Source organism: Watersipora subatra, chromosome 11 (genome assembly GCF_963576615.1).
Source record: "Watersipora subatra chromosome 11, tzWatSuba1.1, whole genome shotgun sequence".
NCBI lineage: Eukaryota > Metazoa > Bryozoa > Gymnolaemata > Cheilostomatida > Watersiporidae > Watersipora > Watersipora subatra.
The window spans coordinates 27,006,516-27,034,249 of NC_088718.1; the positions used below are offsets into that span (position 1 = coordinate 27,006,516).

Here is a 27,734-nt window from a genome sequence, read left to right on the forward strand (position 1 = left end):
CGAATACATATACGGTTACGTTACATGTACTGTACAAATACATGTACGGTTACTGTCCATGACTGTGCAAATACATGCACTATTAACGTACATGTACTGTACATGTACAAGTACACATACTGTTACTGTCCATGCACCGAACTAGTATATGCACTGTTAACATACATGTACTGTGCAAATACATCTAGGGAATATACATATATTTCGTAAATGTACTTTGCAACTACATCTAGGAAATATACATATATTTCCTAGATGTACTTGCATACAAGTTAACATACATGTACTTACAAAGTACGTCAAGGAATGTTCTAGAAGATAAAGAAAGACTGATAGAGTTGATAGAACTATTTAAAAATGAGACATGAAATAAATACTCACTATAAAAAGAATCTAGATCGCAAAAATGTAAAAACTTGCTGAGCTGACGTGGACTACAAGAAGAAATTTGAATCTAAAAGTAAATTTGCATATAAAGATTTGACGGAGCAAACATTTAGTAAAGAACATAATAAATAAATAAAACTGACAAATAATTTAATAAAGTGAGAAGAAGAGTATACACTGTTCTAAAGTATAACACACGCCCTTGACTTCTTTTCTGTTGGTGGATTCTCCTGCAAAACACAACAGAACTACCTAAGATGATGAACGAGGGAAGGTAGACAGAACTCTGATTGACCCTAGAGGACCTGAGGCAAATGTCAAGGCTGATTGGCCTCCTACATAAGTTATTCTGTGAGTAATATAGCTATAGACTAAGTACCATAAATGAGAATATTTAAGAGACTGCTCTGAGTAATATAACAATAGACTTAATACCATAAGTGACCAGAAGAGAATTACAACAGTGGACTGTGAGATATATAACTATAGATACATTTAAGTACCACAAATTAATAGAAATGAATTACAAAACTGGTCTGTTAGCGATATAATATTTGCCTAAGAACCATAAACCAATAGAGATGAATTGAAGAGCTAGTCTATGACCAATATAACTATAGACTAAATACCATAAATGAAAGAATGAAAATACACAACTGGTCTGCGAGTAATGCAACTATAGCCTGAGTCCCATCAATGAATAAAGAATTATAAGTCATTTGGTTACTCACGTCTGATTTGCTATTGTTATTAGATTGTTTGTGTTTTCCAATTTTATTTTCCTTCTCTTCTTTTTCGTCATCGTCTTCCTCATCATCTTCTTCACTTTCGATAACCTTTTTGTTTTTTCTTGTCTTAAGACTTTTGGCTACAATTGTGGCTAGATTATAGTAATAATGATAATTCAGTTTAATCAACAAAATATTTTCAACAATAACATGGCCGACAATAGCATAGCTGACAACAACACAACTGACAATAATATGGTTGATGATAACACAGTCAACAATAATGTAGTTGAGAATAACGTAGTCAACAATATGATCGACGATAGCATAGCTAACGACAACACGGCTGACAATAATATGGTCGATGATAACACAGTCAACAATAATGTAATTGAGAATAACGTAGTCAACAATATGATCGACGATAGCATAGCTAACGACAACACGGCTGACAATAATATGGTCGATGATAACACAGTCGACTATAACATGGTCGAGAATAATGTAGTTGACGAGAATGTGGTCGACAGTATCATGGTCGACAGTATCATGGTGGACAGTAATGTAGGTGACAATAACTTGAGCTGTACCAACAATACAAGAGCAATAACAATGACAGGATGTTGGAACATAGGGGATATAAATGTATTAACTTTGCAATGCTTTATTTCTCAATATAATACAAACCAGAATATATAATGCGCTTAAGTTGATGCTGAAACCAACAGATAATGAGTTCATGTGACCCAGTGTATAACAGAGCAAGTAGGGCCTCCCTTTATCGGATGTGTCATATTGATAATTCGGATAGATGAAGGGTCAAAGTCTTACCATTATTTCTACGGGTACAACTAGCCAACTTACATTTAGATTTGCGGGCCTTTTTTCTCTCTGTTTCTTCATCAATTTCCTCCTCATCATCATCATCATCCTCATCGTCTTCATCATTAGTCTTGATGGATTTACTCGTCTTTTTTCCAAATATACTGATTGATGACTTTTTCCCTACATTTGAATACACAAAGTGCTTAATGTGACACTAAAACACAGTTTATCAGGATATACTCTCCAGCAGCTACCTATCAGGATCATATTCCTACCAGCTGCTTATTAGGATATATTATCTATCAGCTACTTATCAGGATATATTATCTATCAGCTACTTATTATTAGGATATATTATCTATCAGCTAATTATCAGGATATATTACCTATCAGCTACTTATTATTAGAATATATTATCTATCAGCTACTTATTATTAGGATATATTATCTACCAGCTACTTATCAGGATATATTACCTATCAGCTACTTATTATTAGAATATATTATCTATCAGCTACTTATTATTAGGATATATTATCTATCAGCTACTTATTATTAGGATACATTATCTACCAGCTACTTATTATTAGGATACATTATCTACCAGCTACTTATCAGGATATATTATCTATCAGCTAATTATCAGGATATATTATCTATCAGCTACTTATCAGGATATATCATCTATCAGCTACTTATTAGGATATATTATCTATCAGCTAATTATCAGGATATTTTTCCCTACCAGCTGGTAATCAGGATATAATTACTAGCAGCTGCTTATAAAAATGTAATTCCTAGCAGGTACTTATCTATATACACGTTTATATTTTTTAGTGTTGGTGTGTAGGTGCGTCCAGCTATAGATATAGCTATAGCGCACGCTGATTATTTTACCAATACCACGTTGAATAATATTTTTCGTAAGGTTCAATTACTATATCTGGGGTCAAGGCCAATTTTTCTCACGGGGACAATTATATTATCTCTGTAGGAAGAGCCTCAACATTCTCTCTCCGCTCGGCCAGACAATGACAGTACGATATCTCATTTTTACATTTGTACCAGTATCGAGAGGTACCAGTATGGTCGTATTCATAGTTTTGATGGCTAGCTTCTGGTGGAACAGGAAGCTCTTTTATACACACACTTCTATGCAAAAACTGTTATTATTAAGTCAACATAATCAGGATTTTTATTTTGTTTTCTCAGTTCATATTAATTGTATCATTATCAAATCCTCTTTGATTGTAATCGAAGCAAAACCGACTTAATTTAGCTATTACTTGCTGATTATTTCACATTTACATCTAAACCCTTTTATAATTGTTTCATTTATTTGACCTGCCCAAAACACTTTCCTCATGATATGAAGTTTGAAAGTTACAGTTGTTTGACAAAGTTTGAAAACCTTAGTTGTTTTGCTTTTCCCTTACATTATTTTAACTACACAAAACTATGTAGTTTATGTAGATATGTAGTTTGAAAGTTAGAATGGCAAATGTTGTTATATGTTAAATACAAATTTCTGTGCAGACTTTTATTACCCGGGCAATGCCTGGTAGTACAGCTAGTCAAGATACATTCCCCAGCAGCTTCTTATCAGAATATATTCCCTACCAGGTTCTTATCAGGATAGATTTCCTGTTGTGATTAATCTATATCTATCAGGGTTGGCTCGGGTTAAACCAGCCGAAAAAACCTGTTTTTTCATTATTTTTTGTCAAAAACATAATATTTTAAGCTCCTAGTGGTTCCTGTGTGGTAGAAATGCAATTCTATGTACTTATAAGCTGTGGAAGTTTATTTAGGACACAGTAGTAAAGTGATGGCAGAGCTCAAGTTGAAACTACATTAAATCCTAACACAACAATGAATTAGTGAATTTCATTTTCAATTGCTTTTATCAAGTGATATAATGATTTCTTTAATGATGAAATATTAAAACCATGTGAAATATACTAATCCAATCATCGTCTCTAATAATGAATGAATACTTTCTCAAGTCTGGCCAGTGAGAAAGGATTACTTGTAATTAGAAATTAAAACAATAAAATCCTTTTGGGCAAAAGCTTTAAGTTTACAAACTAATATTTCATTTATTGGGCACAAGCCAAAGTAGTTGGATTGTTAGAATTCAGTGTATCAAGTTTTTTGTGTTTTAAAAAGTTAAAGTTGTGCCGCAAATTTCCAGCATGCCTCGCAAACAGGATCCCGTTTGGCAGTTTTTCACTCGAACTGCAAAAGGCAAAGGTTTTAAGGCAAAATGTAATAGGTGTGCTGTTGTAACGCGAGGTCACGCAGATAGGCTTAAAGCTCACGTAGCAAAATGTCAAGCTGAAAACACCAATTTAGACAGTGATGCTAATATTCAGGCGATAGAAGTTGAGTTATCTGCCACTGCTCCAAACACTAGCAATGCATCTGCATTATGCTCTGCTCTACACTACCACACGACAAATCACTTGGATTAAAATTCCTTTTTATACATAGAACTGTATGTAAAATATTCACTTTATGTGGTAAGATTTCTGCTCTGTATTTCATCAACCATGTTTGATTAAAGACTCATTCCGAAATTTCCATATGTTTGCTCTCTTTTTTCCCTATAACAACTCCCACAGTACCATCTTTAACAGATGATTCCACATATGTATGTTCAATACTCAATCATGCAGCTATAGTAAGTGATGTTAATTAGACTTAAAATTGCAAAAACCATAAAAACCGGTTTAAACAAAAAAAACCTGTTTTTTTCATAAAAACCGTGGTTTTTTTTAACCCTGATATCTGCATTTCTCAAAGTGTGTCATTTGCAGGATTGATTGTCCAGCTATAGATCTTAAAATCTTGGAATAAACATTTCATACCGAAGAAGATTTCATCTCGGACCCTGCCGTTGGTCAGTCTGACGCCTTACCCACTAGACTACAGAAATCGAATTGCTAGCCTGCCAATATAAGTCAGTATATGAGAGCAAATACCTAACTGCTTTGCGTATGACGCGAGTCATAGCATAATGTCATGAGAAGCTGTTCGCTCACATTATTAAACTGGCTAACAGCGAGCAACTCTCACTACTTCTCATTATTTATAAGACAACACTTTTCTCATGATATGTAGTTTGAAAGTTAGAATGGCAAATGTTGCTATATGTTAAATACAAATCAATTTTCTGTCCAAAGACTCTTCTAGTACCCGGGCGACGCCGGGTGGCACAGCTAGTCAGAATATACTTTCTGCTGCTGCAGTTAGTCAGACTGTATTTTCTCTGCTGTGGTTTATGTGATGCATCTTACCTCGTCGTGCCCTGGTCTCTTGTTCACTGTCTTCTTCATCTTCACTCTCCAGTCTAGACTTCCTCTTTTGCTCCTTCTACAAACGATTATTTTTAATAACTCATCGCACCAGCTCAGAGCCTGGATGTCAGCCTGTTTGAAGATGGCTTAGAGCTTATCCAAAACTTAATATCTAAGAATGCCTTGCATCTCTGAGTGCACTTGATATCAATATGAGTGTACATGATACACTGTATCTCTAAGGTCACTAAAACCTTGTACCTCTAATGCACCCAATACCTTATGCTTTTAGTGTATCTGATACTTTGTACACCTATACAACTTGAAACCTTGCACATCTAAAGCCCCTAATGCCTTGTATCTCTAATTCGCCTGATACCTTTTAACTCTATTTTATGTAATAGCTTGTATATTTGGCTCACCTGATAGTCTCAATATTGAACAATTTCAAGCACTTCTAATTAAATTTGAAATGCAAACAAGAATTACAGCAAAAAGGAGTTTAATGTGAAAAATTGAGGAATCCTTTACCATGCTCTGCTTCTTCTTGTTTTTGATTGGTGAGGCTGGCTCTTCTTCACTTTCTTCCAGGGCACTATCATCATCTCTGGCAAGCTTTTCCTGCAATATGCACGCAGTGATTTCTACAGTACCTAGCAGAGTGAGTATTGCAGTATCTAACAGAGTAAGTCTTACAGCACCTATCAGAGTGAGTCTTACAGCACCTATCAGAGTAAGTCTTACAACACCTATCAGAGTAAGTCTTACAGCACCTATCAGAGTAAGTCTTACAGTATCTAACAATGTGGGTCTTACAATAATGAGTGAGTCTCCGACTTACCCGCCTTTCCTTTTCTTTGACTGTCGTTTTATTTCGGCCTTTAGCCTTTTTGGTGAGCAGCAAGTCACCATCACGACTTGGTGAATCTCTCTGCAACAAATGTGAATAGAAAATTAAACTAAATCTGTTGGCAGTATGGGTGAGTTTTTGGGTAAAATTTCGATAAAACTGAAGACTTTTGTTTAACACGGTGACATTGAGTAGGTATAACGGAGACACCAAGCGGTGTAGTGCATTACAGTCTATGTATTTGTCTTACTTGGTAACCTCCATCTATCGCCTGAGCAGAGAAATAACAACTTGAGATGAGTATACATGTATGTAAACATTTTTCAACACTAGTTGTGGCAATACATGATTTTTTCAATGCATAGAGTGGTGTTTACTGCTGCTTTGACGCTTTGTATGTATGCATGTATTTGTACACTATTGTATATATATATGTATATATATAATTATACATGTCAAAATCTTCTGTGATACAGATTGTTTATTCCAAGATTTTAGTAGCTATAGCTGGAACTGCACAAATACATACACACAAAATGATATATATATACATGTATATATATATGTGTATGTATATATATATATGTGTGTATATATATACACATATATATATATACATGTATATATATGTGTATGTATATATATATATTTATGTGTATATACAGTGAAACATGGATAACTCGCCCTCGGATATAGTGAACACATGGTTAACTCGACTGGATTTGCTTGGTCCGCTCCCACGCAATGATAAATGGCTCTATATAACTCGAACTCAACACTGTTAATTCGAACTGTTTTTTGCCCAACGGCTACCAAAACGGTTGCTATCGCTTTAGAAAATCACTTTATTCCAAGCCATAGAGGTAAACCTCAACTTTTCGTAATTCATAAGCGTCGTTATTACCTTCATCGGCAAAATATTTTTGTCAACGACTGTTCTAAAGGTTTGGTGAAATTTGATTTATACTTCTATACGATGAATAGCACGGGCTAGCCGGGTCACAGGCGCAAGAATTTTCGCCACGCACATACAAAACAAAAACAGCATGTTGTTTTTGTTTTGTATTTGCGTGGCGAAAATCCTTAAGTGCGTGACCCGGCTAGCCCGTGATGAATAGTTTTCCGACGTTGACTCCGTGTTGAATTAACGTCGGAATGTTGAATGTTTAAAACGTCTTAAAAATGTTGTAATCAAACGTATACGTTGTCTTAGCTAAAAGAAACTATTCATCGTTTGACCTAAACACAGAATACGTGTGTACATTCAATAAGCGTGAGATATATACAATGTACCGTAAAACCTCATAAAACTTTTAATTGAACTGCCTCGGAGTGTTGCTCTTAACGAATCCCAGGTAAAGTAACGTAATCTTTGCAAAAACTTCAAGAAAGATCGGCGAAATTGATCGTGGGTAAAACGCTCAAAAGAAAAAGATGTCTTTTCTTTGAGCATTTCAGCAACGATCAAGTTTTGCCAATGTCAATCTAAAAAACGTCCTGGCAATAACATCACCTCAAACAACAAACCAATCTCAAGTGATAGAAAAATCTCTATACTTTTTGATAAAAACGTTTTAAACTTTACATTAGAAGCATTTAATTTGAAACAAGCCATTTGTGCTTTTGATTTATATTATAGATTGTATATGTTCATGTATCTACTAATAAATAAGTAAATACATGGACTTGTGACAGTGCTCTGATAACGTGAACACTCTGATAATTCGAACACTTTTGCTCGGTCCCTTGAAGTTTGAGTTATCCGAGTTTCACTGTATATATGTGTGTATATATATATATATATATATATATATATATATATATATATATATATATATATATATATATATATATATATATATATACACACATATATGTGCCAATGGAAAATTTGAGTAAGCTTACTAATGAAAGCTATTCGATGCCATGACATTAAACAATCACCCTTCGTAGTATGCAAAGCCGTTGGGTATTTGCTCCTATACAGCAACATGTATCGGCTAGCAAAAAAATCAATCTCTGTGGTCTAATTAGTACGGCGTCGGACTGGTGAACGGGAGGGTCCGAGATCTAATTTTCTTTGGTACGGATTCTTTATTCAAAGATTTTAATAGCCATAGCTGGAACTACACACATACATACACACAAACTTTGAGAAGTATGTATATATATTAGCTGTGCCACCCTGGCGTTGCCCAGGTATTAAAAATCAGCTTATAAACAATGAGAGGTAATGAGATTTGCCTGCCACTTGCTACTAGCCTGGCACATAGCCAATGAATAATTTGATTAAGCTTACTAATAAAAGCTATCGCTTCTCATATGCTCCCATATAGTGATATTTATCGCCTAGTGAATCCATCAAGCTTGTGTGGCTGAATCGGTAAGGCAGTCGGACTGGTGAACTGGAGGGTCCGAAATCAAATCTTCTATGATACAGATTGTTTTTTCAAGATTTTAGTAGCTATAGCTGGAACTACACAAATACATACACACAAACTGATATATATATATATATATATATATATATATATATATATATATATATATATATATACAGATACATGTATATATATACATGTATATATATATATATATACATGTATATATAGACATGTATAGGCTAATAGCAAGTGGCAGGCAACTCTCATTAATTCTCTTCGTTTATAAGCTGATTTTTAATACCCGGACAACATCGGGAAGCAGAGCTAGTATGTATATATACCATAAAACCTGAATTTGAATGCCACCTTTATTTGAACACCACCTCTATTTGACCGACAGTTTGACATTCTTTAATCTTTACGAACCCATAACAGCAAGTGATCAAAAGAAAAGTGTCCACAAAATGCACTAACAATGACTCAATTACATCAATCAAACAATTATTTTGTTTCTGTTCGTTTTTAAGTCCGTTTTCCAACTTTAAAATTTGAAACAATTAGTACTTTGACATAATTAGTAACTTTATCAGGCTAATAATAGTTCCTTGTTGTTTAATGCAGTATTGATACTTCGATGTATGTGACAAAAGGTTCTAGCAATTATGATGCCTTGGACGACTTGTAACAGGGGTGCATCCGGCTAAAAGTTTATCAATATTTCTGCGAAAAGTTTTAAAATAGCAACGCGTAAAAAATTTGCTCTACTAAAAAATTTCCTTGGAAGCTAATAGCGACTAGCTCAGCAGAGCAGAAAAAAAGTTCATGTCAGCAGACATTGTTGAAAGTATTGAACAGTTAAAGGATGGTGAAATGGTTCCATACAAAAGTAACAATCAGAACGGAACCTGCGGAGCAAACGATGCAAATATTTTTGTTTTTAAAATGTTAATTTTTGTTTTTGCATGTATTTTAATTATGGTTTATGCCACTTGTTCTTGCATATATATTTGTAGCATTTGATAGATTATTATAATTATAAAACTTATAAATTTTCAGATTTATCGCATATTATTTAATAGCATGGTTGCGGCTATACAAACTCAGCTTGTCAATGGATTAATGCTCGTTACTCCTGTTCTATTGCACATAAAAAGCCAGTTTATGATGCAAACTGTCGCAAACATATTGATGAGTGCAATGAGCTTTTAGGCAACCTTATTCAAAATAGTTATAAAATGAAAATATGTCTTCAAATTTAAAACGAAATAAAAAAACTTGAAAGCTCCAACAAATTGCAACGTATGCTATAGAATCGTTGTAGGCTAATTGCAAGCAATCGATATCAACTGGTAGAGAGACATGTACATGTGTAAGCTTCCTCGTGCATATTCATTTAGAGAGTTGGAGGTAAGTTAGCAAATTTCTTGCATCCAAAAGAGTCAACGTTGGACTGCCCAGAGAGTGCAAAATATAGGCAACATTAATATGGGCAACATGGTTAAATTTAATTTCTCAACATTCTGGCAAGGTGTTTGAAAAATACAACGCCACCCTTTATTCGAACGTCGCCTCTAATGAAGCGCCACTCTGAAGGGGTAAAAAATAGAGCGCCATAACGTTCAAATAAAGGTTTTAAGGTATATATATGTATATATATATATATGTATTTTGACTAAATCTTATCCTGAAAGTCAAATCTTTCCAAAATTCCACTAAGCTAGTTAGTAAGCTTCTAATGCCGGTAGGCAATGACATTCAGCATTGTTGCCCAGCTACGCTATTCTAATAATAGTTATAGCCGGAATGACAGACAGATATACGACATCTGGACATACTTTGAGAAATATATATTTAGATATATAAAGATCAATGTCTGTCTGTCCAGTAATGATTTTAGTAATGAAGAATCCGGTTCGCAGAGAATTCGATCTCAGAACCTCCAGTTCTGGAGGCATCAAGCTTTTCCATTAGACTACGGCGTTCAACTGAACATGGCAATCAATAATGGTGAAGTTATTCATTACATCAATTAAAATACACATAATGACGTTGCGTCACACGTAATGATTACCAGCTGGCCGCACTAGCCTAATACCCGGCGTTGCGCGGGTAGTAAAAACTACTTATAAACAGTTGCAGATATTGTAGCGTAAAGGTAATGTAGTAGGTAAGGTAACGTAATGTTTATAAGCTTTTTTATTACGGGTGCAACACAGGACAGTTAGCTAATACGTATAGGTATATATACTATAATATAAAATACAAAGAGCACTTAGCGGTTAGTTAATAACTATGAATTTGGTTAAAGCACATAGATCTGCTCTCATCAGGTTATAACTTATCCCTGCCAAGTTATCACCTTAAAAAATGGGCTACCAAAGTAATGTAGCAGAACTTGGATTTTAAGCCATGAAATCAAACTTGGTAAAAGTTCGCCTTCAATCAATATTGAACTGGTTCGTGAATTAAATCCATTTATTTTCATCTGTTTTCAAAGTACAAGAGTGTTTTGGGTTACCTTGTTCTGAGGTTTCCCTTTGTTGACTGTCAGCTTCTCAGACTGTCTCTTCATGGCCTGCCGTTGATCCTTTATCAGCCGATGATTTTGAACGTTATCTTCGTCTTCGCTAGAATCTTGTGGAGTGACATGTTCAAGGTCATCATCTGAAAGACAACAATTTGAGAGTAATGCGCTTCTACAGGCATTTATTCTTTATTTCAACAGCTAAACTGTTAAACAAACATTGACAAACTGATGACTTCACAAAATTCCAAGAACACTTAAATCTCAAGTGCTATAATCCTAACCTTCTATGATACTCTTACAATGAAAGAGTATCATACTCCACAATACAGATCCGTTATAATATGCCTACTACTTGGTTATAATCGTATCATTATTCACACTTCAGATCTACTATAATATACCTAATGTACTATAATTTATCTAATATATTGCCATTAAAAAATAACATTATGTAAACAGCTGTTTTAGTAAAACCTTTCCTTGGTAAAAACTTTCATACCAGATACAGTGAAACATGTATCATGTGATAATATGATAACATATCATGTAAACATGTGATAACTCGCCCTCGGATAACTCGAAAACACGGTTAACTCAACTTATTTGTTTGGTCCATTCCCACGCAATGATAAATGGCTTTAGATGACTCGACCAAAACTCCGTTAACTCGAACAGTTTTTTGCCAAACGGCTACTGAGACGGTTGTTACTATCGCTTTAGAATATCACTTTATTCCAAGCCATAGAGATAAACATCGACTTTTAGTAGTTCTTAGGCCTCGTTATTACCAACATCGGCAAAATATTTTCATTAACGACTTTTCTAAAGGTTTGCAAAAATCAAATTTTACCAAACATCCGCTTAGCGATAACCCTCTAAAAACAAGAAAAGCGAGGTAAAATTCGAATAAATTTAAAGTAAAATCGGCAAAATTGATAATGGGTTTTTAATAGTAAAGCAGTTTTGTAATAACTGACTGCAAAATTGATCTTGGTTAAAACGCTCGGTAAAAAATACGTATGTATTTTTTCTGAGCGTTTTAACCGCGATCAAGTTTTGCCAATTTTAATCTGAGAACGTCCTGGCAGTCACATCACCTAAAACAACAAACAAATCTCAAGTGATAGAAAAATATCTATACTTTCTGATTAAAGATATTTAAAACTTCACACGAGAGACCTTTTAACTTGCAACAAGCAATCTATCCTTTTGATTTATATATAGTTTGTATATGTACATGTATCTACTGATAAATACGTGCACTTATGACTGTCCTGATAACTTGAACGCTCTAATAACTCGAACACTTTTGCTCGGTCCTTTGAAGTTTGAGTTATCCGAGTTTCACTGTACTATGTAAGCTTGCTATTCTTTACAAAGTTGCAGGAGTATTTAAGAAAAAATACCAACTTACCAGTTGAGCGTCTTTTTCCTGTCGGCCTTTTCACTTCTTGTTGTTCCTCTTCTTCACTCTCTTCTGATGATTCTGACAAGTTTGAATCTTCTTCTTCATAGTCTGCACAAACATTGCATCATCATCAACCATCATTATATCAGACATTGCATCATCATCAACCATCATATCAGCCAGATCTATTGAATTACATCAGCTACACAACATACGCGTAGTGTATGCATGTCTGATGTCTATGCATGAGCTGCAATATGTTGCCAACAGTCGACCATTTGTACAACACCAGCAACATGTATACATAACTGCAACAAGGTTTTAGACATACACGATACAGACATCAAAGGTAATGGGGATGATTCGTTTGCCTAGAGTTCTAGCTCTAATCCTAATATGAATAAGGATAGGACTGACATACCTTTGGAGAAAGTTGCATTCGGAAGTTTGCGTTTGTCAAGTGTGTTGTTGAATTGTGATGAAGTGAGGGGAGCTAGTTTGCCTGTGTTGTAGGTAGAATTGAGAGGAGGAAGACCTCGAGTTGAGGATGTGAGTGGAGGAAGAGTACGACTGAGTGGTTCAGGAGACTGGAAAATATAGCACAATGGTTAGTTTCATCGCCTTGCCTATGGTTATCTCTATTATCTTGGCCATATTTAACTCTATTACCTTGTCTATATTTAGCTCTATTACCTTGTCTATATTTAGCTCTATTATCTTGTCTATATTTAGCTCTATTACCTGACCTATATTTAGCTCTATTACCTGACCTATATTTAGCTCTATTACCTGACCTGTCTACCAAATAAGAATGATGAGTGAGATCAAAGTAAAGTATTCTCACCTCTTTAGCTCGGCGTCTGTCCCTCGCGGATATTGATGAATTTAGATCTGTGTCTGCTGATAGTCTTAGACTGTTTGCAAATGTGCTTTTTAGAGGGTCGGCTACATCATCATCCTCGTCCTTTCCAGTTGACTTACATGCTAAGGCTATCATGTGACATCCTCCACATGAAACCTTCAGATAACAAAATGTCTAGCAGGTCTTTGCAGACTCAGGTCTTTGCATTAAATTTTAGAAGGTGCCAACTGCGTATGGCAAGTTCTGGCAAAGTGGTTAATAGTTAAGAATTTTCTATCATATGTTCTACCAGAGTATATCTTGACTACAGAGTAAATCATACACGTAGATACATCTCGATTACAGCGTTCAAATGAATTAAATCTATGCATAAGTTTGGATAGCTGTCGATATGTGAAGAAGTTACAAGTATTCACAAACTAGTTTTTGCACTTGACATATTCTCCAATGCACGAATAGTCTGATGGGCAATGACAGGTGCTACGAATAGTCTGATGGGCAATGAGAGGTGCTACGAATAGTCTGATGGGCAATGAGAGGTGCTACGAATAGTCTGATGGGCAATGAGAGGTGCTACGAATAGTCTGATGGGCAATGAGAGGTGCTACGAATAGTCTGATGGGCAATGAGAGGTGCTACGAATAGTCTGATGGGCAATGAGAGGTGCTACGAATAGTCTGATGGGCAATGAGAGGTGCTACGAATAGTCTGATGGGCAATGAGAGGTGCTACGAATAGTCTGATGGGCAATGAGAGGTGCTACGAATAGTCTGATGGGCAATGAGAGGTGCTACGAATAGTCTGATGGGCAATGAGAGGTGCTACGAATAGTCTGATGGGCAATGAGAGGTGCTACGAATAGTCTGATGGGCAATGAGAGGTGCTACGAATAGTCTGATGGGCAATGAGAGGTGCTACGAATAGTCTGATGGGCAATGAGAGGTGCTCAAGTGGAATATGATCCAATTTCTTATAGAATTGTCTTACCTATCAAAGAGCACATGCTAATATTCTAGTAACTCACTAGCGCCTTCATGAATATGCAGTCAAACCCCAGCATACAAAGTTATTCTGTTAGATGATTATCTTCGATGTTGAAGTCGTTCTATGTTGGATTATAGTCAAAATATGCTTAATTCATTGTATTTCTTATATAGCCCATAAATTTATGACAGCTAAATCAGACAATTGTATGTCAAAAAGCTAAACTATAATACATTGTATGTAAAACACTACAATAATAACATTAATAAAAGAATGAAGCTTTGTTTGTTACTTTGCTTTTATGTTAAAAGCAGACAATAAAAGTGATGAACAGAGAAAGCAAATGTAAAGGCGGTGATAAGGATACGAAGAATCCCATTCACTTTTTTCATAATAACTGCTCAGTGGCTTCATGAATTGTGTGAACAGAGAATGTTTGTTTCACTATAATCCTTAGCTGTGAGTATATGAAAAAAATTGTCTGTTTTACCAATCCTACCATTTGCATAGGTCTCCCGAGCATCTTGGCTTTTCAAACTAATAAAGGGAGTTATGAAGTGTTCAACACTATTTAAAAACTGTTAAACCAGACTGTAAAGAAAAACTGCCTAAAGATGTGCAGATTTACAAAGTTACAGCATCTCGAGAAGCTGTGAATACCGCAAATTACTTTCAGTATATAGGCAAATATTTGCTAAAACTTTACAATGCATGCTGGTGCTTCCCGCGTCTCTACGCGTGTCCCAAGGGTGTTGACTGACTACTTATCGATAAGCACTCATTGGCCCTTGCACGTGTATCCATAACATTGAAGCTATCAGCTATATATTGCCAGCAGCAATTGATAAAGCAATAACTCCATCGAAACCAACAAACACACAAATCAAATAGAGATGTTTGTAGTGCAAACCAAACATTTGTGTTTTAAAGTAAGCATTTGACTATCATAGTCCATAAAAATTAAAGATTTTAGATTCAAACTGAGAGAGAGTTGCGTATGAGTAAGGTAGAGCTTTTTTATAATGTAATAACACATGATTACAGAATAGCATGATAACAACAGGACATAGCATATTGTTTATATAGGAAAAACCTAAAAACAAAAACCCTTTATTTACTTGGTAAGCAGCTAAACACAAGCTGCTGCTTACCAGGTAAAAGCTAAGATGTGAATAATCAGCTGATTTATTTTCCATTCCAATAAAAATAGCTATAATGATATCAGGTAATGGCTATTCATAGTACATGCTCAGGCGCACGCTTATCTACATGCTGTCAACAGACCCTATCAAACTCAGCTATCATATAACACTGTGTAATGAATATTGAAGCAAAACCTACCATATTCCTCCTGAAATTATGAGTGATACACGATGAGAATTAAAAATTACTGCAAGTGTGAGTGTACCGGCAAACACGAGAACATGTGGGAAAAGTAGGAGGACTTAATAGGATACCCAGTGTCAAAGAATTTGGGTAAAAATCTCTAGTTGTAACAGAAACATCCCAAACTAACTGAAGATACCTTCCGACAGGTTAAGAGGGCTGTTAGAAATATGAATAAAAGAGAGACCCGGTGAACAATCACCGGTGCCTTACCTCTTTGACGTCGAACTTTGCAAATCTAGGAACACGAAAAGGACGGAATTGATTTGAGAAGTTTTCAGCACCAAGAGCAAGTTTACCGTGTCTCCCATCTCCAAATGTGTACAAATGACCCTTATCTGTAAAAAGCATTATTTGAGACTTTTATTTGAGAGATAGTAGAAGTAACCCGGTATGATAGCAGTGAAGTATATATAACAAGAAGTAACTTGATATGACAGCAGTGAAGTATATATAACAAGAAGTAACTTGATATGACAGCAGTGAAGTATATATAACAAGAATTATCTTGATATGACAGTAGTGAAGTATATATAACAAGAAGTAACTTGATATGACAGCTGTGAAGTATATATAACAAGAAGTAACTTGATATGACAGTAGTGAAGTATATATAACAAGAAGTAACTTGATATGACAGCTGTGAAGTATATATAACAAAAAGTGACCTGATATGACAGTAGTGAAGTATATATAACAAGAAGTGACCTGATATGACAGCAGTGAAGTATATATAACAAGAAGTAACTTGATATGACAGCAGTGAAGTATATATAACAATAAGTAACATGATATGACAGCAGTGAAGTATATATAACAAGAAGTGACCTGATATGACAACAGTGAAGTATATATAACAAGAAGTAACTTGATGTGACGGCAGTGAAGTATATATAACAAGAAGTGACCTGATATGACAGCAGTGAAGTATATATAACAAGAAGAGACCTGATATGACAGTAGTGAAGTATATATAACAAGAAGTGACCTGATATGACAGTAGTGAAGTATATATAACAAGAAGTAACATGATATGACAGCAGTGAAGTATATATAACAAGAAGTGACCTGATATGACAGTAATAAAGTATATATAACATAAATTAACCTGATATAGCAGCAGTGAAGTTTTCACCACACGATGCCTGCTTAATCTTGATGTCTCTAAGAGCGGTAATGAGGGACGGCTCAGAACTCTCCATGACAGCAGTACCGAGACCGAGCTGTCCACTGAAGCCTTCACCGAATGAATAAACAGCTCCATTCGCTGCAATTCAGAGTGCAGTCAGCTAGTCTCCTAACTCAAGCAGTCATAAGCATTGCTACATAAGTTGTACTGGCATATCCAGCGCTCTGATCAGATACAGATAAGATCAAGAATAAAAAGGAAACCAATTGGTATTGCACCAATAGCATAAATACATTGCATCATAAAAATATTGACATTGGAAAACCTAAAACTGTGCAACAATTTAAAAAGAACCAACAAAAATCTGTCTAGCATCAGTGAGCGAAGACAGAAGGCAAACTTACTAATAATTGTGATTTTCCTGATGCGAGGTCAACAATGAGACACAGCAAACCCCCCCTCACCCCCCCCCCCCTTATGACGTTAAGCTAGGACAGAAAGAAAACCTATGTGTCTAGCACCTACCAACCTTCTTAATGGCTGCTCAACTATCAGGTTACAATTATTACCAGTCTGGTTTTATCAGTGTACGATATTATACATCATCAATAGAGCAAAGCGTAATAAAATTGGAAAAACATTATTCAAAAGACCAAGATTAGCGTTAAATTAGACAGAGAGCTCAAACATAAACTATTAAACAGACCTTCATACCTCCTCCTCTGTTTAAGTTTTAAACTCGTATAACCTACTGTGAGACAACTCGTGCAAGAAGCAGCAGCGCAGAGAAAAACAGCTAAAGCTTATTTCGGAAATATACTGTAGCAACAAATAATATAGAAACATAAACAATCCTCAAAGACCGTCTAAGAGTTGTAAGAAGGAAAGTGATTCAAAAAGAAGAAAGGTGCCAATATGAGTGAAAGTTGGAAGGTTTGACAATTATAGACAAAATTTTAAAAACTATATAATATCAAATAACATATATAAATATAAATTAGGTAATGTTAAAGTACTGGTGCCCAAATTTGGACTAGCTCTACATCTCTTATTATGGCCACTATGTAAGCAGCATCCACCAAAACACCTCAAATAGCTTATCTTTAATATAAAGAAAATGTAATGGATATTATTTAATATTTATTTTATATCATGGATACTGTTTGATGATATTATTATCGCTATAATTATTATTTCTGTCAGTACCTGAAGTAGTGATCACTAATCTCTGAGCTGTGTATAGTAAGCAAAAGATAATGTTCAGAGGAACCTCGACTTATTTAATTAATTCCAGAAGCCTGTTCATAAGTAGTAAATTTTGTAAGTAGAAACCGCTTTTACTGTGGTGACCTAATCCATTCCAAAACTACAAAAAACTCAGATATAACATTTGCATAAATTATGAACACATGTAATGGTTCAACCTTGTAACAAATACTTTATAGAACTATATTGCTACATAATTGATAAGCACATGAAAAAAAAGAAATAACAAAGAAATAGCAGATAAAAATGACGAACAGTATGTTTGCTTATCTTTGGCGTTGTCTGTTTAGACGAGGCTAAGCGAAGAGCGGGGAATGGGCGGACAGCAGTAGAACAGGTGGGTGTTGTAGTGTTGTCTCGGTTTTGCACAAAAAAGGTTTTAACAACAAAAATTGAGATATCTATTTACATTTGCACAAACTGAAAACCAATGTCATTGGACAGAAAAAAACAGAACTTGAATTACCAGAAAGGTAAATTTTAATACTCTGCATGTGATATATGATAACACTAAATATTACAACGAACGAAAGCAACTTGTTGCAACCTGTTACAACCTGTCATTTACTGACTTTTGCTCGCAAATGAAACTGAGTGAGACACATTGTACATCGACAGCAACCAAACGGGTCAAGGTACAAAACAAACAAGCCAAACTACAAAAGGGCGTACCTACCACCTTTCGTATCTAGAAACACCTTTCACAAGTCGAAGCAAAATTTCTACCAAAATAAGTCTCGTTACTTAAAAATTTCATATTTGCAGTCTTTTGTCAGTAGATGTTCCACTGTATTCGTATGAGAATATTATCTCTGACAAATCCTGATTTTGACGCGACACAAATCTCAACATAAACTAACCTCAGATGTCGAGGTTTGACTGTGTGTCAAATATCAGCTAGAAGACATGAGCTTATGCTGGGAAGGATTAGTTGAAATCTAAATGGTTGGTGCCGATATGAATGAAAACAGAAATGAAGAAACATACCAGTGATAGCAACTGTGTGCTGGCCTCCACAGGATACCCATACTACCTTTTCCTTTATGTCTACTTCGACAGGCACCTTGGTGTCTGAACCTTCGTGACCTAGTTTTCCTCCCTCTTCTTCTCCAAATGTGAACAGCCGACCAGTCGCTGCAAGTAGTAGGCACAATTCAGCCAGTCACCAGGATGTAAAATACTTGACTTAGGCTATGGAATGCCTTTATAACGGCTAGCCTAAGTACCTGTACAATAACATCGACCATGAATAACAGAATTAACAGATCAATCCAATATTTTGCCAAAATAAATTTAGGATATTGGATTATTAATTTGCCAAAAAAGCAAACCAGTTTTCTTTTTAATCTGAATTCACAGCATAATATCATGGCTTCCAAATTTTTTATTTTCTATTAAGGTTGGATGAAAATAAAAACTGTAAACAGTGACCTAAACGCATTTCTGTTGGTAAAATTTATCAACATCGGGCCTCAGACATTACTGATGACTAAATTTTTACATTAGACAATTATAAGGGTCTGCGTTTTAGTTAAACTGCAAAATCAGTAGCGTTTTTTCTTTGCAGCCTGCTTCGCTGAACTAAACAAAACTGAACATGACTATCATTTGTTAAATACATCGATTCTTATGTAGTCTTCTGTCAATCCTAAAAAAACTTTATAGATTAGAGCTCTACGACAGAAACTCTAACTCCTACAGCGAAAATGCTGAGTGTACCGTGGCAAAGAAAGATTTGGCACAAATTAATTCTGTCAGAGTGAGCGAAAAAATTCTGTAATGAAAGGGGTAAACTACATTCTGTATCCATCTTTTCAAAACACGAATCAATGGACTCGAAGGACTGACCAGTGACAACAGCCGTGTGGTAGTAACCGCAATCAATATGAACAGCTTCTTCATCCAAAGGCAACCTCTTTGGAGTTGCCACCTCATCGAAATCATCTCCGAGGCCAAGCTGTCCCTCAGTATTGTCTCCCCATACATATACGTTACCGGATCCTAAAAACAGAGATACACAAGTTTTACTCAAGTAGTGGCCCTTATGAAAACGCATACTTGCTAGCTTGCCACAAAATATACATGTATAAACTTACTTGACCGAAAGATGACTACTGATATAGATGATAGTGTACAGTCATGTCTGAGATATAATCGCTAGTTTAGATGATAGTGTACAGTCATGTCTGAGATATAATCACTAGTATAGATGATAGAGTACAGTCATGTCTGAGATATAATCACTAGTATAGATGATAGTGTACAGTCATGTCTGAAATATAATTCCTAGTATAAATAATACAGTAGTCAAGTCTGAGATACAATCACTGATATATATGATAGTGTAGTCATGTCTGAGATATAATCACTAGTATTATAATAGATGCATTATATTAATGATATTATTAATGAATCAAGACTAAATGAATCACCTAACTCTAAACTTACTGTCTATTCCAGCAGAATGGCTACTGCCTCCGCAGAGCTGTGTGAACCAAATTGGCTTATCAAGAGGCACCTTTGCTGGTATATCAATGCTATTGACATCGTCAAGTCCGCATTGGTGGTCTGTATTTTGTCCAAATGCATAAAGTTCACCAGCAGCAGTCCCGACTAATGTATGATTGACACCGCATGCAATGATAGACACCTGCTCACCCTTGAGTGCTACAATGTAATAGACACTCGCTCAAATTTGACAGCTACAATACGATGGACACCTACTCACCCTTTACGCCTACAATATAATAGGCACCTGCTGACCCTTGAAAGCTACAATATGATAGACACCTGATCACCCTTGATTGTTACAGTATAAAAGACACCTGCTTACCCTTGCAGGCTACAATATGAACGGCATCTCCTCACCCTTAACTGTTATCATATGATGGACACCTGCTCACTTTTGATGGCTACAATATGATAAACAACTGCTCATGATGAATGAGTGCTATCATATGATAGACACCTGTTCAATGTGAAGCTATGTGCTTCAAAGATTTTGTAATGATTGTACGATACTGTGTCCAATAGGAGAGTGCACTGTACTATTTTAAGAGTCTGCATGTGAAAATACACATTACCTAGTTATATCCTCAACAATAGAATGTTATACCTTCTAAAGTGTTGAAACACTTGAGGCAGCTCTATAAGTACACTAGCCTAAGCTGAGTGTACATGTATATATGTTGTTACCATGTTGACTTAAAATACTGGGCTGCTGCACACCAGCTGCCAACTAATTATGTTTGTTACATGGACTGATCAGCAGCATCCTAAACACTTAATCTCGGATGATCTGCTAAATTAATAAATCCTTACACATCAGGACAGGAGTTGCCCATACTACGCATAATAAAACCATTATTGCTGCTATCACCGCAACTTGTGGACTGGTTTGGTATAAAATGATTTCTGTACGCAAATAAAGGGAGGGATAGTGTTGCTATTTTCAAAGTATGTTGTACAATAAATCCTCTAATTTTATGCTGGGTCTGATGGTGAACTTAAACTTGAGTGTTGCTAAGCAGTCAAATGGAAATCAAATTCGTTTGTTATATGACTAAGTTTACACAAAGTTATTTTATTTTTCATCTAAACTTTCGGTGCTCCTCTGTGCATCAAGCGAATTTGTACAATCACCTCTAATGTTGATTAAGACTTAACGGTTGAGAGTAAAAATTACGATGAGTGTTTATGAAGTATTGTGATAGCAGCCCATATTTGGATTTGTCTCCCTGCGCTAGCATCCGATATACTATTCCCTGTAAACCCGTTATACAAAAATGTAAAATAGATTTAGTTGATTAAATCATGTAAATACGCCCTGCTATATAACATATCAACTATCACGACATCACAACATAACAACTTCAACTATCACGGCTTTGCTGTATTGCGAGTTTTGATGGGCTTTATTTGGGTTCGCACAGCAATACATTGTCAGTTTTGTCACTATGGCATGAATTTGAGTACACAATCCCCTAACAACGATTGATAGCAATGACCAGGCTGATATCAGCAATAAAAATAGAACTTCTTAAAAGAATAGCTTGAGAATACTATTCAACTATTGAGTGGTACTTGACCATCCCCCCTTCCTTACCTTTATCCCATCGTCTTTGCTACCCTGAGGCTGATTGTCTCCTAATAATTGTGCACTGAGAAATATTTCTACCAGTTGATAGCTATTGCTTGCAATTGACCTGCGATGATATAATAGCCTTTGTCCTTCTTTGCAATTTGTTGGAATTTTTTAAATTTATTTCATTCTAAATTTGAAGACTTATTTTTATTTCATATCTATATTTAACAATGTTGAATAAAAACTCATTGTACTCACTGATATGTTTGCTACAGTTTGCAGCCAAAACTGGTTTTTATGTGCAATAGAAGTGGAGTTATGGGCATCAATTCATTGTAAGCCGGGTTAAGATAGCCACAAGGATGCTATTAAATAACATGCTATAAATCTGCATATTTCTAAGTTATACAACAATTATCTATCAAATGATACAAATATATATTCATGAGCAAGTGACATAAACGCACTATACTTATATTACATGCAGAAACAAAAATTAACGTTTTTAAAACAAACATATTTTTATCGTTTGCTTGGATAGCTGCATTCTGATTGTTGCTTTCAATGGAACAAACATCTTCTAGTTGTCCAATATCTTCTGGCCTCAACTCTTCTTCTGCCAGGTTGAACTAGTTGATATTAGCGTCCAAACAATTTTTTCTGCAGAGCAAAACTTTCACGTGCTGCATTTACCAGTCATGCAATGCGTAAAATTTTGCTTGCTAAACGTTATCTGTGGTCTAAAACTTGCACTATATGCATGTCCTTAGAAATATTAGGACCACGTTAAACAAGAAGCTACTATTAGCGTGAGACAGTTAGTAGTTATTTCTATGACGTTGCTTTCAAAGCTCCACATCTACCATCATAAATTAAAACCGTTTTTTATATGTACGTGTACTTCAAAATATCAGGACCACATTAAACAAGGAACCAATATTAGCCTGAGACAATAATTATTTCTATAGCGTTGAATTGAAAGTTCATCTACCATCATAAATATAGGCCATTTTTATATGTAGGCTACTCCGAAGTAGAAATACCACGTTAAACAGAGAGCTGTTACTAGCATGAGACCGTTTTTCATTATGTCTATGGTGTTGCTTTCAAAGTTTTAACAACAAAAAACACAAAGCTTTTAATTGGACAACGAGAGAATTATCTGATATATCAGTTAATTCTCTCATTGTCCAACTCTAAAGCTTTTCGTGAATAATAAATTGTTTAAATAAATATATTGATATAAACGATTCATTATTAATATGATTTTGTGGACACTTCTCTACTGATCAGTTGATATTATGTACTCGAAAAGATCAAATAATGTCAAAGTGGCGGTCAAATGGAGGTGACATTTGATTGCAGAGTGGCGGTCTATTTTTCAACCCTTCTTTCGAATAGAAGTGGCGTTCAATTAGAGGTTTTACAGTAAGACGATTTTAGTGATTTTGTTATGTGATAATTATTGCTTTGCAATCTGAAATTACTAAGAATAAGATTGTTTTAAAATTGAATTAAACTTTCATCTTACTTAATTTTAAATATATACAGGCTGAATACCCGGCGCCGCAAGAGTAATAAAAGTGTTTGTGAACAAAAGTTTTATTTTTAATCAACACATACAAAATTTACCATCAAAACTTTTAAATGGAAGTGTTATTTTTATTTCTGGGTAATTCATACTGTATCGGCTGCAGTGCAGTCTTGTTAACTATGTGAGTTTAATTCATACTGTATCGGCTGCTGTGCAGTCTTGTTAACCATGTGAGTTTGAGCATTTTTCTTCCCGTATGGTCATGCATTTTTCTTCTGGTATGACTTCACACCTAACGCTAGCTGCAGCGTTAAGCGCGAAGCCATGAAAAAAAGATGCGTAAAAAGATGTGCTCAATTTATATCATATACATGTATAGCCAATTAGATAGGGTAGTTTATTGGATAAGTTTCTCGTCGCAGAACTGGAGGTTATGAGTTTAAATCCAGTCGAGGGACTTTCATTTTTGAAACTTTACTGCTATAATTGAATATGCAGACAAATACTGAAACTTATAAACTAGACGAATGTCTGGCGTTGCATAGGTGCGCATAATTCCCTAACGAATTTGAGTAGCTTACTTGAAAAGCTAGATCTTTTCTAGAACAATACCCGCATTTTGGGCCAGCTTAACAATCGTTACGCATAACGGGCAATAGTGATAGTTATTAACCCCAAGTAGGAGAGTATCTAAACCAATGTAATGACTATTTGCTCACAGGATCCATAGTATTCCGTGTAGCTTAATGGTGAAGTTTGCCACCTCTAGATCTGGAGGTTCCGATATCAAATTCAGTGCCATGTGGATTTTTCATCAATTGCTAGATTTTAATTGCTGTAACTAGACACAGGGTTTAACAAAAAGACAAACATTGAGATTTATAGATATAGTTTGTATGTACACATACTCTTATAATGAATATATCACTATGGATTAATTAAAATCCATGTTATCAACCGAAACCCCGTTAATCCATTTTAACCATTTATTGCTGCTTCGAACTGGTTCAGCAGCAGACAGTGTGGCCCTGGTATGACCTTGTATTAGTTTTATGCAAAAGACTACCAGGTAACTGAGCAGGAGGCAGAGATCAAACCTGGAACCTCATGTCACCAGCAAACACCCTTAGTAATTGCGCTATCTGTACTACCCTAGGACACTATGTATTCGCCTCATCTAACTTTCTCGTTTTCGCGGAGTCATCCTCTCGCGAAAAAATCAGCTCATCATCGATCTCACCCACACAATTCTACCTGCGGTTCACAATTACAAACTAGTCCCAAATTGAAAATTTTCTCTTACCGGTGAACCGAACCTGAGGAATCTAATTATGTTTGTTCCACTGTATTTATTTTCACATCACTATATTTTCGCACTCATCAGAGTTGCGAAATTACGTTGCAGCAAAATTTTACTCTGTATGCTACTCACGAAACTAAATACTAGCGAAATATAAGTGTCCTAGGGTATTACACATACATTTCCGAATACATGTAACTGTTAAACAATTTAGAGATTGCCCTTGGCCCTCCGCTTATGGCACCTATGCATGCAGGAGTTTAAGTGTACACTTACTTTTGACAAGTAACCAGAACTAAATTACTTGGCATTATTGGATAAGTTCACGCAACAATACATGATAGTACCGATGTCAATAAATACATGTGGTCTTGTAGTTGTCTATGTATGTGCAAAGTATGATTAGAAGAACAGAGGCTACAATTCGTTAAAACTTCATTCTATAAATCTAGAAGAGCCTGTACATAATAACAGTCGTCTACTTGTTGTTTAAAGTTATCAATCTGTTAAAGGACTGTTGATCACCTGAGAATAAACTGATAAAACCGCAAATGAAATTTTTAAGAATGAGAGCTATTGTTGCTCAGAAAGAAAGCAACTCCCCACACAGAAACCTAAAAAATGCAGCAAATTTACCTTTTACACAAGAGGGTTTAGTTTGTGCTTTAGTATGACCTAGTCCGAGCTGTCCATATGAATTATCTCCAAACACAAAGACCCTCTTTGACTCTAAAAATTTAAAAAAAATCGAGTGTGAATATCAAATATGGAGTGACAATTGTGGTGAAAGAGAAGTGGCAACTGCAATGAGTAAATTAGCCACAATTACAGTCAAAAGTGGTGTAGGCCTAATAACAAGGATGGGAAAGGGGGTATATATTAGGTTGATAACAGGTCTAACAACATTAACAAGTGCTGTAATGGCTTGAGTGAAAAATAGAGTTACAGCAAATGATCTTACCTGCCAAGAGCACCGTGTGCTGGTCTCCACAAGCTGCTTGTAACACCTCGTCATTTCTTATCCAGAACTTATTAGGGACATTTTCTCCAAATCTACTTTTTCCAAAAGTAAATACTCCTCCTGACTCTGCAAAAATTAACTGGTTTTGAAAGCTTCAACATCAGTTATTTCAACACCAACTTTAATTATTAACGTTTATACATTTTAGCACATTTTTTTAATTGCAAAAGCTTTCAATAAAAGATCAAATATACTTTTACCACAGGTCTGGCTACTAACAGCTGAGACGCTTAAATAACCAGCTCTTATCAGATATGTAACAAAAAAGTGTACAAAACTGTAAAACTAACACATTTTTTTCAGGCTTAAAAACAAAGGTGAAATGGAGAGCCATCATGATAAAAGCCAAAAGGACAAAATGATTGAGAAGTAGCTGATTTCAACTACATAAAAAGCGGGCAATCAAGCAATGCTTTTTAGATAGTCACAAGAAACAAAACTGGTAATCAGTGAAGTCAATTATACCGATGCTGAATACATACATACAAATACACAGCGATCACTTCGAAAACTGTTTTGCATTGATTGCGTTTTGCATTGAAATAACAAGCTGTGATTTTGCGACCATGTGATATTCCTAAAAACAACATGACAACAATTAGTTCTAGATTAGTAACGTTTAATATATATCAAAAATTATTTGTAATCGCACTATACATTGAAATATTAGCATTACTCCGCCATACGTTCATACGTAGGAAAAAACTGCTTTACCTGGAATATCACTATCATCGTGTTCCGTCGCCATGGCAGAAGCTACGCCTAACGAAAAGTCTCGCTTCAACGATATCCTGTGAGCGCGGTTTATACGTCGCACTGTTGTACGTCGATTTGTTATAAAGCTCGGCAAACGATAATTTTGTTATTCGCTCCATTTATCGTCACCATTTTTGACGAAGCTTTTTTGTATAGCCATGACGAGGTTTGCGTCTCGTTCTCACATTCCTAACAATTCCACGTGCTCGATATTTTGGTTTCATTTTGAGCCCACGTTAGTTAACATCTGTGATACCCTATGCGTTTGGCTTCTAAAGTTTTTGTCAAACAAACATTTATTGTTTAATGATAGTTTATTATATGTTCTAGGTTCTATTAATGATAAGTCAATGTTTACTGACAGCATTTAAACATTGCATAGGTTTATAGTAATATTATCCTGATAGTGTTGTATTTTCAAGTAGTGGCTCGCGTTAATCGTTAGTCGTTGTTAGAGTAGAATCTATTTGTGTTAGTATTGAGCTTTTTTATCAGCTAGGTAGTATTAGTAGCTCTATGAGTAATTTTGTTACAATAACTTGTTAGTATGTAGAAAGTATTCACGAACACCAAAGGCGCCGTGTCTCAACTTAGAAAAATACGGCATCCCCTTTTTTGAAATAAAGAGTTGCAGTTGAACGTATTTACAAGTTGGGAGTAATGAACAATATTTAGTTCATCACTTAGCCATTGCGGTAAAGCGGTGGTCAAACATTCCGGTTAGAGGTTATCTTCGATCAAAGGCCGTTGGTGTTTGGGTTAGTACTTCTGTAGATCTTGGCAAACCACTAGGCGTTCCTAGGATTTGTTCAGACATTGGTGAGGATATTCTGTTCATATTATCACTGATTGCTTGAATTGTGTTAGTTGGTCTATTACTCAAGAGACCATGCTCTGTATTGGCATTATCGTTTATGGTGCTGGTCTTATTGGGTTTAAAATGTATTCTGTTTCTCCTAACCACGTTGGTTCCAGTATGCACAAGATAATATCGTGGTACTGTG

General features: G+C 35.4%; 1 protein-coding gene across 1 annotated transcript; it reads right to left on the reverse strand.

The window, feature by feature from the left end:
* Nucleotides 1-235: 235 nt before the first annotated feature.
* LOC137408340 (X-linked retinitis pigmentosa GTPase regulator-like) lies at nucleotides 236-26,722 on the reverse strand. The gene is made up of 18 exons (XM_068094836.1): nucleotides 26,689-26,722; nucleotides 25,915-26,040; nucleotides 25,590-25,682; nucleotides 20,484-20,702; nucleotides 19,884-20,036; nucleotides 19,023-19,169; nucleotides 16,749-16,907; nucleotides 15,854-15,978; nucleotides 13,253-13,426; nucleotides 12,830-12,995; nucleotides 12,415-12,516; nucleotides 10,992-11,137; nucleotides 6,081-6,170; nucleotides 5,771-5,860; nucleotides 5,240-5,315; nucleotides 1,980-2,120; nucleotides 1,119-1,255; nucleotides 236-617 (listed from the first exon to the last, which is right to left on the reverse strand). Exons 1-18 carry the CDS (start codon nucleotides 26,720-26,722, stop codon nucleotides 570-572), a joined length of 2,226 nt encoding a protein of 741 aa, XP_067950937.1. The 3' UTR covers nucleotides 236-569.
* Nucleotides 26,723-27,734: the final 1,012 nt, after the last annotated feature.